This window comes from Xenopus tropicalis, chromosome 6 (assembly GCF_000004195.4).
Source record: "Xenopus tropicalis strain Nigerian chromosome 6, UCB_Xtro_10.0, whole genome shotgun sequence".
Lineage (NCBI taxonomy): Eukaryota > Metazoa > Chordata > Amphibia > Anura > Pipidae > Xenopus > Xenopus tropicalis.
Window position 1 is genome coordinate 112,374,571 of NC_030682.2, and position 10,583 is coordinate 112,385,153.

Below are 10,583 nucleotides of genomic sequence, written 5' to 3' on the forward strand. Positions count from 1 at the left end.
GTAGTATTTATAAATTTTGCCTTTCCATTTCCTTTAAAAATTAAATCATCCATACCTATAAATGTATTAGAAATTTGAGCTGTCACTCATATATTGCCTGTCCCGCCTCTATGCCTGAGACAGCTCTAAGTTTTAATTACAAGTACTTTAACTTTCCATTTAGCAGTTCCTATATATCATCTAGATGGCAAATGTATAAGATTTTGGGGTGATACAAAGCTTGCCTTAATAATAATGTACACAAAATGGCACCTTCTTGCTGGCTGTGACTGTAAATTCCAATACTGAAGGAAAAATAAATTTAACAATTTATATTATTATTATTTATATAGCGCCATCAATTTACGCAGCGCTTTACAGAATACAGGGGTACAAAAGACATAACAGTTAACATGTACATATAAAAATTCGCAAAAATGGTTTGCAGTTACATTGGATACAGAATAGAGGGGTACAAAAGACATAACAGTTAACATGTACATATAAACAATTCGCAAAAATGGTTTGCAGTTACATTGGATGAGTATCGGAGACACTAAAGGGAGGGCCCTGCTCGCAAGAGCTTACATTCTAAAAGTAGTGTAAGTAGAGTTTATTTTGCTCTACTAACATGATACAAAAGAATTTGGAATTATTTCTTAGGTTGACAAGAAGTTTTTTGCCTTCGCCAGTTCTTACGGTTTTCTATGAAAAGGTATTTTGGACATTTTGTAAACAAAGCAATTTTGTGCAGGTGACAAAACATCTTTTGTGACTTTACCCTTAATAAATAAAGTCAAATACTTTACATAACATTTTGCATTGTTTTCAGTTAAATATAGACACTCTTTATTCTGATGATAGTGGCCCTTTAGCAACATGGGTTTTTATGGGTAAGCAGCTACACACACACTAACATTACAGTGCACAGTGCCATCATTGCTTGTAATGGTGTAAATGTCACCACCATTGGCCTCAGTAGTAGCAAAACTAATTCTCTGGAGTGGTAACAAGGCAATCTTACCTTTATCACTTAACCCAAATCCTCTAATATGTAAGTATTGAGCCTCTGGTGAACCACTTTTGATACTGTCCTCACAAGCCACATATGAAACACTGTGAAAATGACATAATGACATAATAATAAAACTCCTGGTTTAAATAAACACAATGAATATACTAATATTTTTAGTTATGCAACAAAACAGTTTACAAAAACTTAAAGGGCAATTTGTTATGCATTTGTTATGGCTTTATATATAATATAGTATCTACCTCATTTTATATAAATATGCCACTGTGTAGCCTTGGGGGCAGCCGCTCAAAGTCGGCTATGGGACACACTTTACACAGTACATAATAGGTGAGCTTTGTAAGATAAAAAGGGGTTAACCTATTTTCACTTGTAGCTAAAAAAAATTGTATATTTGTAGGTCCTGGATGATACAAACTTTAAAAGTTAAAAAGATGTTTCTACTTTATGATGAGCCTTTTAAGCTAACGGCACACGGGCCTGTGTCTCTGCTTTTCTCCTCTTGCATTTACTATGCTTTCCCATCCACTCCTTTGTGTATCTGCACTGATACACACTGATACACACTGGCCTGTGTACAGACACATGGAGCTGCTTTTAGAGTGAAAATAAGGATGGAGAAAATTGCAGGTCCCTCAACCCACTCCGAGCTCTATAGGTAGGCACATTGGTGTATTAGGACCACTAAAATGTCCTTGCTTCTGCAAAAATCATTTGGTATTGAGGGTATCCATGTTCCTGAAACACAATATAAAATATAACAAACTCTTACCATTTATTGTCACTTTTCTGTACTCTGTATTCATGCTGTAATAAAATAATTAAAGACTTAAAGATTATCATAGAATTCAATAAATTAAAGGTTTAAGCACTAAAGATTTGTGTATTGTGAGCTTATTATTTAACCAGAAAAGTAAACTAATGTACAGTTATGTGTTATGTCATGCTTAATTTCTCTTACTAAGGGATATTTAATGAGGTAAACATATTTTGGCCACTAACACTTCATTTTTATAATATTCCATTTTATATGTTTTAAAGATAATGCATGCTATTTGCCCTTTGCTGGAACTAAGGGTTGGCACAAGGGGGGGCACTATGCACTTACTTCTTCTGTCTCCAAATCCTCAGTTCAGGGTCCCAGAGGATGGTTAGGTGCACTGTTGTGTGTGTACCACTTACACACGCACGGAGATTTTCGACCAGCATACACACAATAAATTGAAGTGAAAACGCACAATTCTGTACTTATTCTGATATGCGCACACCCGTTTTTCAAGAGTGTGCACGTTTTTAAAAAAGTGAGCACAAAAGTGATTTCTTTGCGCACACAGCTAAGAAGGAACACGGCTCAGATGTCGGAATTTTTTGCAGTTCTCATCACGCAAACCCCCCACTTATCACTGATCAAGGGCAGGTTGCCTTGGGTGCCCTTATTATTATTATTAACATTTATTTATAAAAAAATTCATATTAAATATGAAAATTTCTTCTTCATTTAGATAAAGATCCAGGGCTCCTGCATACCATAACAAATATATAATACAAAAAAGTAAATAATAACGCACTGTGGTTTATTGTTATTCAACTGAAATGTCTTCAGTGATTATTTTATGTATATTATGATATCATTTTATTACAGTTAACACTTTTCACCCCCCAAAACATTAAGATTAATTAATAAAGTTTCCAGCCAACCAGTTTATCTTCCTAGAGAGTATAAAGGTGGCCATACCCCGGCAGATCCGCTCGCTTGGCGATGTCGCCAAGCGAGCGGATCTTCACCCGATATCCCCACCTACGGGTGGCGATATCGGGGAGGCATGTCGGTGAATTCGATCGTTTGGCCCTGGGGCCAAACAATTGAATTCTGCAAGCGGCAATGGGGTAGTCGATTCGGGGACCGCATCAACGAGCTGATGCAGTCCCCGATCCGACGGGATTTTCTAACCTGGCCGACCGATATCTGGCCAATTTTAGGCCAGATATCGGTCGGCCAGTCCGATCGTTTCTGCCCCTACACGGGCCGATAAACTGCCGAGTCGGTCCAAGGGACCGATATCGGCAGCTTCTATCGGCCCGTGTATGGGGACCTTAAGCAAACCAGAATAAATGAGCATCCGCAAGGCTGTTGTAAAAAAGCTAACAGAGAAAGGAAATGTGGAGCACTTATGTTGCCAAGAGCTCCTGTACCCAGTGGCGTAGCGAGGGGGGTGCCGAGGGGGCCATGGCCGGGCGGCGTATCAGAAGGGGCGGCGGCGGCTCCTTCTCTCTTACAGGCAACAGGCGCTTTTATAAGGTTGCGCCCGTGCGTATGACGTCACACGCCGCCGATGGTCTGTTGGGGGTATGTACTATGGGGGAAATTGGGGGCACTGTGTGGGGGCTACTGTCTATGGGGAAATTGGGGCACTTCCCATGGGGGGGGCCAGGTCTTTGTGGGGTATTGTGTATGGGGGCACTTCCTATTGGGGGCACTGTGTATGGGGCAATTGGGGCTCTGTGTATGAGGGCACTTTCTATTGGGGGGCAAGGTCTTTGGGGGGTATTGTCTATGGGGACACTGTGTATGGGGCAATTGGGGCACTGTGTATGGGGGCACTTCCTATTGGGGGCACTGTGTATGGGGGCACTTTCTATTGGGGGAACTGTGTATGGGGAAATTGGGGCACTGTGTATGGGGGCACTTTCTGTGGGGGGGGCAAGGTCTTTGGGGGGTACTGTCTATGGGGGAACTGTGTATGGGGAAATTGGGGCACTGTGTATGGGGGCACTTCCTATTGGGGGCACTGTCTAAGGGCAATTGGGGGCACTGTGTGGAGGGGGCTGTCTATGGGGACACTGTGTATGGGGCAATTGGAGGCACTGTCTATGGGGAAATTGGGGCACTTTCTATGGGCAATTGGAGGCAATGTGTGTGGGGGGCACTGTGTATGGGGCAATTGGGGGCACTGTGTATGGGGGTACTGTCTATGGGGCAGTTGTATGGGGGGACCGTGGCCAGAATAGCGTTAGGGGGGCCTGGCCAGCATAGTGTTAGGGGGCACTGTGGTAGGGTGACCCTAATACTTTTTATGTCTGTGTGTCCTGTACTGATGGGAGGGGCCCCGTGATTTCTGATGGCGGCCCTGCCACCATGGGCAGCCACGGACGCACAGCTGAATCCACTTTTGACAATTATGACATGCGCACCGCATTTCAAATTCAATCAAAAAAAAAAAAAAAATTTAATGCTGCTTTTTTTAATTTGTCTATTTTTTTTAAGAATAACTAAATAGAGGGGCGGCAAATTTCCGGTCGGCCCCAGGCGACGAAAGCCCACGCTACGCCACTGCCTGTACCCCCTGGATACTGGAAGTCCTATGCATATGTTATATAGTAAAAAAATGTTTCAAATTCTATTTATATTCCAGTTAAATGCACAGAAAAACAAATAAAAAAAAAAGTGAATCCATATAAAAAAAAAAAAAACAATTTGCGTATTCAAATGAGAATAATCAATAACATTTTGTCATCAGAAAAAAACATGTTTAACAAAGTAATCAGTAAAAATGATTTGCATTAGAATAAATGATCTGGATATAGAATCCCACTCTGTATGCTAGCCAAGAACTTTTCAAATGTATGAACATTATACAGAAGTAATAACAGTATATACAATGTACCTGCAGAAAGCACTCTTTAATTTTTTGTTCCAGCTGTTCAATGTGAGAAAGAGCCTTAGTCACGCAGGGCAGTGGTGTGTCCACCAGCTCACAGCTATGCCTTTTCATAGGGCGTACAAAAACTCCATTTTCCCTTATGATTGTGAGCAAAGCTAGAAGTGAAATGATAAGTAATGTTCAAAAACCTAATAAATGCAGTAAAGTAGGAAAGGTAAAGTAGTAGTAAAGTAGCATTTAAAACAAAATTGCAGGCAACGTCAACCTTTAAACAGAAGGCTACAATGCAAGAAAAAGATGTAAGGGCTCTGGCGCACGGGGAGATTAGCCGCCCACGACAAATCTCCTGTGTCTCGTGCGACTAATCTCCCCGAAATGCCATCCCACCGGCGAAAATGTAAATCATCGGTGGGATGATTTACATTTTCGCCGGTGGGATGGCAATCTGGGGAAATTAGTCGCCCGAGACACAGGAGATTTATCGTGGGCGGCTAATCTCCCCATGTGCCAGAGCCCTAAATAAGCCACACACACTCAATACTATGCAGGGGGTGCTATCCCTCCCTTTGTCAGGATAAAGAACAAATGTAAACAAATATTTACATTGAATAAAGTCTCGCCTCTAATCAGATAGATTCCAGATGTCTAAAATGAGTCTTGGCACACAAAAATGTAAGTCGCCGGTGGGATGGCACACGCTGCGCAGGCGATTTCGGCAAATCGCAGAAGTTCTCTCGCGAGGCATTTTCGCGCAGCGTGTGCCATCCCACCGGCGAATTACATTTTTGCCGGTGGGATGGTAGTTCAGGGAGATTAGTCGCCCGTGACAAGGGAGATTTGTCGCGGGCGACTAATCTCCCCGTGTGCCAGAGCCCTTAAGTCCATTTAGATGTCATGGATATTTGGCTTCTAACTCATTAGAGGTGGGCCTTTAATTACCATTACCATTATCTTGTATAATGACAATGGGAGGCTTAGCCCTCCAAAACTTTGATGCATTGGTGGTCTTAGGGCTCTGGCACACGGGGAGATTAGTCGCCCGCGGCAAAACTCCCTGTTCGCGGGCGACTAATCTCCCCGAGTTGCCTACCCCTGTCATCCCACCGGCGAACATGTAAGTCGCCAGCGGGATGGCAGACGCGGCAGGGCGATTTCAGGAAATCGCCGAAAAACACTCGCTTTTGCCAGGGGGGTGCCTAACATTCTGCTAATGGATTCAGATTTCCTAGTCCTTAAAACAGACCCTACTGAATGTTGCCTTTGTGTTATATGGAACTTTATGGGTACTAAATGGATATCTATCTGTTTGCCTGTCTATCTATGTATTACACACAGTATAACTAAAATATTGTCTTTGTAAACTGCACCCACTTAGTAACAAATATTTCAAAACCTAGACACTTGGCACCTCCTCCAGCAAGATTCCGTCTATGAGAGAATACGCCGGTGGAAATACGCCTACCAAGAAAGAGAGAATATATTAACTGGGGGACCTAACTTAGTTTGCATAGTGCTGGTGAGGATAATTGTAGAGCAGATTAATGTAATGAAGAAAATACACAGGCAGCTTAGATACAAATTAAAATGCTTTTTCCTTTTAACCTTTACCTGAAAGTGAATCTGAATGGTCACTAGACAGCTTTAAATGCGACATTTCAGAACAAGGATCAGTCTTGTTTACCATCATCTCTTCCTCTGCTTTTGTCTCAAAGCTTAAAAAAAATAAAATAAAAAATGTAGTCAATAAATTCAGCAAGCATTACCTTACAATCCAGCTTTGCAATGTGTTCTTGCAAGCACATATAAACCACTGGTTACTAAAAACAAAACCATGATTCAGTTTAATCATTATTAACTGAAACGCTAATATGAGAAATATATGATCGTCAATATCGACAAACACTCTCAAACATTTTACATAACAACAGTTTAAGACATATAAGAAGCCTGAGAACAAGAAGCAGTTTTATATAAAGCTGACCATATATTTTGAGATGTGCTCATTTGGTGAGGTAGCTATCATGGATCTCTGACAAATTTGGCCACCCCTGAGCTGGGCCAAAGATCTATCATGGGTCACCAGGGCCAACGAATTATATTGCAGGCCTATGGAGACCTGGAGGCCTATTATGTGTAATTTGTATTTGCATTGTTAAACCATTAGCTAATTCCTTTGCCATATTTTCAAGTTTTCAGTTTTTGTGATAATGGCATCACTTCCAGTGTGCCAATGTGAGTGGCACCAAAGATAGCGTTACCATGCCATTTATTAGGTGCATTTGCAAGGGAACCATTGGGCCCCTAGGCCCCGTCTCGGCACATCACCCCACCCACTTTTCCTCTTGCGGCCTTGCCACAAATCCAGGCCTGGCTTGTGGTACTTTGCTCCTTGTGTGCAATTAATAAAAACAGGCTAAACATGCAAATTGGTGTACACGTGAAACATTTATAAAATAGGGCATATTGTCATGATCTATTAGGGTGAAGACACACAGAGCTACTAGTAGCAGCTACTTGTCAAGACTACAAAAATAAACAATGCTGCTAATTTACTTATAAGGGCTCTGGTACACGGGGAGATTAGTCCGCCCAGCGGCAGGACTCCTTGCTCGCGGGGCGACTAATTCTCCCCGTTGTACCAGAGCCCTAATTGTCTCTACGTGTGTTTTAGCAAAGCCAATTCTCACTATTGTCTATGGCTGGGTATTTTCCGGCGTTTAGTAGCTACGTTTAAGTAGCTGATACTAAGTAGCTCCATGTGCCTTAGGGCTCTGGCACACAGGGAGATTAGTCGCCCGCAACAAATCTCCCCGAACTACCATCCCACAGGCAAAAATGTAAGTCGCCGGTGGGATGGCACACGCTGAGCAGGCGATTTCGGCAAATCGCCGAAGTTGCCTCGCGAGACTTATATTTTCACCAGTGGGATGGTAGTTCGGGGAGATTAGTCGCCCGTGACAAGAGCCCCGTGTCCCAGAGCCCTTAGCCCATATATCAGGGGTGGGCAAACTACGGCCCGCGGGCCACATCCGGCCCATTAGCCCTTTCAATCCGGCCCGCAGTCTCCGGCCCCCTTAAAAGAATGACGGGCCCTGATTGGTTGCGCCCCGTGCGTGCGCACAACGTCAGCACGCACGGGGCGCAACCATATAAAAGAATGCACTGGGGAGCCGGGGAACAGAAGGACGGGACGGAGGAAGCAGCGGGTCGCTGGACGAGGGAGCCACAGGTTATGGCGGATGCTGGGGGGAGCTGGTGGGAGGATTTTGAGGAGAAGCTGGAAGATGCTGGGGAGTGGAACTGCAGGATGCTGGGGTGGGGAACTGCAGGATACTTGGGTGGGGAACTGCAGGATACTTGGGTGGGGAACTGCAGGATACTTGGGTGGGGAACTTCAAGATGCTGGGTAGTGGAGCTGCAGGATGCTGGAAAGTGGAGCTGGGGGGGAGCTGAGAGGCCCCATAATTTCTGATGGCAGCCCCGGGCGTAACGCTGTCCCGGCCCGGTCCGGCCCGTCTGTTAGTCAATGTGGCCCCTGAGCCAAAAAGTTTGCCCACCCCTGCCTTATATGCTCTGTAGGCAGGGCTGATTAACAAGTGAGATAACTGCAGCCCCCTAGCTAAACATATCACAAACATTAGGATAATTAGGATTACTTCGGATACTAAACAGATGAAACGCAACCTTGGCCATATACACACCGATATTATCGTACAAAATGTTGTTTCCTACCATATTCGTTGCGTGTACGGTGGCTTGACGAGGCGACTGATATCGCAAAAGGCTGTGGATATCGGTCGACTCGCCCAGGTTAAAAGATTTTGATCAAGCAAAATCTACGTTCAGGCAGAATTCCTATTGTTTCTACCTCCATATCTGACGATTCAGCCCTAAACGTCTGTGGAGGGTGGGAACGATCTTTCGTGCGACCAATGGTCATGTATGGCCACCTTTAGGCTAGTGTCACACAGGGCTGATTCTCGGCCTGTGGATAAACACAGGCTGAGAATTCGCCCCTACACTTGAAGAATCTGAAAGTTGTGGCTGCACCAGGAGTCACTGCTTTGGCCAGGGTGCAGCCACACTAAGAGGAATTCTGCCCAAAAGTGGCTAAGCAGGCTCAAGCAATGAATCTGAGTGCAGCCACAAGTATGTGTGTTTAGCCACTGGCCGAGAATCTGCCCTGTGTGGCACTAGCCTTAAAGGGGCAGTACACCTTAAAATTTACTTTTAGTATGATGTAGAGCTTAGTATTCTGAGGCAATTTGCAAGTGGTCCTCATTTTTTTTTGTGTTTTTTGAATTATTTAGACTTTTGTTCAGCAGCTTTCCAGTTAAGAATTTCAGCAGGCACTTATACTGTAAGGTCACCCACTGTGACCTACAGCACCTACATTCGCCCATTTGTGTCTGTTAGTTACCCCTCCCATATAGATTGTAAGCTCTACGGGGCAGGGACCTCCTTCATCTTGTGTTTCTGACTCTTATTGCAACTGTACCTTGTATTTATTTGTTTGTATTGTTATACTTTGTATTTATCCATTATCTTTAACCCCCTGTCTGTATTAATGAATTCTACTGTACAGCGCTGCGTACATAAGTAGCGCTTTATAAATAAAGATATACATACATACATCTGGTTGCTAGGGTTCAAATTACCATAGCAACCAGGCAGTGGTTTGACTGAGAAACTGGAATATTAATAGGAGAGGGTCTGAATAAAAAGCAAAATAATAAATAATAGCAATAACAATAAAATTGTAGCCTCACAGAGCAATAGTATTTTTGAAAGCTGGAGAGTAAGAAGAAAAGGGCAAGTACAAAAACTATAAGAAATAAAAAATGAAGACCAACTGAAAAGTGGCTAAATATCAGTCATTCGATAACATACTAAAAGTTAACTTAAAGGTGAACCACCCCTTTAAGCTTTGCAATAGTTATCTTATGTTCTGCAATACACCTGAACTCGCATTGCTTAGAATGTATGTATATTTGTTTATATCTGCTACTGAGCTGTGCTAAGCCCTGTGTCACACAAGCTCAATGCAATACACACAAACTGCATGCTGCGTAAACATGCACATGAAAACTACTCAGGCAAAAATAACGCATTATTATTAATCAGAAAACTAGTTTGTATAGCAGCGAGTATAACTTTAACTTGCCTGCGTCTGAGCACATAAACGTACCGGACCCGAGAGAATTGCCTAGCGACCCCTGCGATCCGCACTTGGGCGTACGTGTAACCAGGCAACACACCGCGCATACAAACTCCCGATTGGACGACGCAGATACAATCAAAGCATTTGCAACGTATCAGCCAATCAAGCAAGTCCTTCTGCAGATAAGGTGAACTTGCCAGGGAGCTCGGGTTTTAAACGCATGTTGGAGCCTGAGGAGAGGAACGGCTGGAAATTAGCTGTGCGAACTTGAAGTGGCAAAAGGGTTTTACTGCAAAATAAGAAAACAAATCAGAGCTACTTCTAATCATTTGCTTCTTATAATAAAAGCTTCTGCAGCAACCTTCCAATATACACTAATTACAGATTTTCATTTTTTTGTAAATCTAATTGCACTTGAGAGCAGTGCTGGGTCTGTCTCTTAAAACTTTTGCTATATTGTTATTATAAGTCAGAAATACCAGTGTAGGTAAAAAATGTCAGACCTGCTGCTTTCAGCAGTCTTGGAGGAGTGTTGATGAAAAAGTTGCGCAAAATACAATAAAGTCGTGACAGCGGCACGCAAAATTTTCGTTTCCAATACAATTTTTTCACTTTCAGGATTTGGATTCGTGGATTAGTAAATCTGCCCCTTAGTATAAGGCGGTCCAGTGGCTATGAAGAAGAAGATGAAAATCTTTTTTATGAAACAAAATACATGTGAAATAATTCATTTATAGTTATGGTGCAA

General features: G+C 43.0%; 1 protein-coding gene across 1 annotated transcript in view; it reads right to left on the bottom strand.

The window, feature by feature from the left end:
* Nucleotides 1-9,939, bottom strand: part of ccdc178 (coiled-coil domain containing 178) — a 153,884-nt gene extending 143,945 nt beyond the window's left edge. The window contains exons 1-5 of the mRNA XM_004915647.2: nt 9,863-9,939; nt 6,283-6,386; nt 4,678-4,829; nt 1,785-1,819; nt 1,004-1,095 (exon numbers count right to left, since the gene is read on the bottom strand). Coding sequence (XP_004915704.2) covers nt 1,004-1,095; nt 1,785-1,819; nt 4,678-4,829; nt 6,283-6,386; nt 9,863-9,939 — 460 coding nt within the window. The remainder of the gene's footprint in view (nt 1-1,003; nt 1,096-1,784; nt 1,820-4,677; nt 4,830-6,282; nt 6,387-9,862) is intronic.
* Between the last annotated feature and the right edge of the window lie 644 nt (nt 9,940-10,583).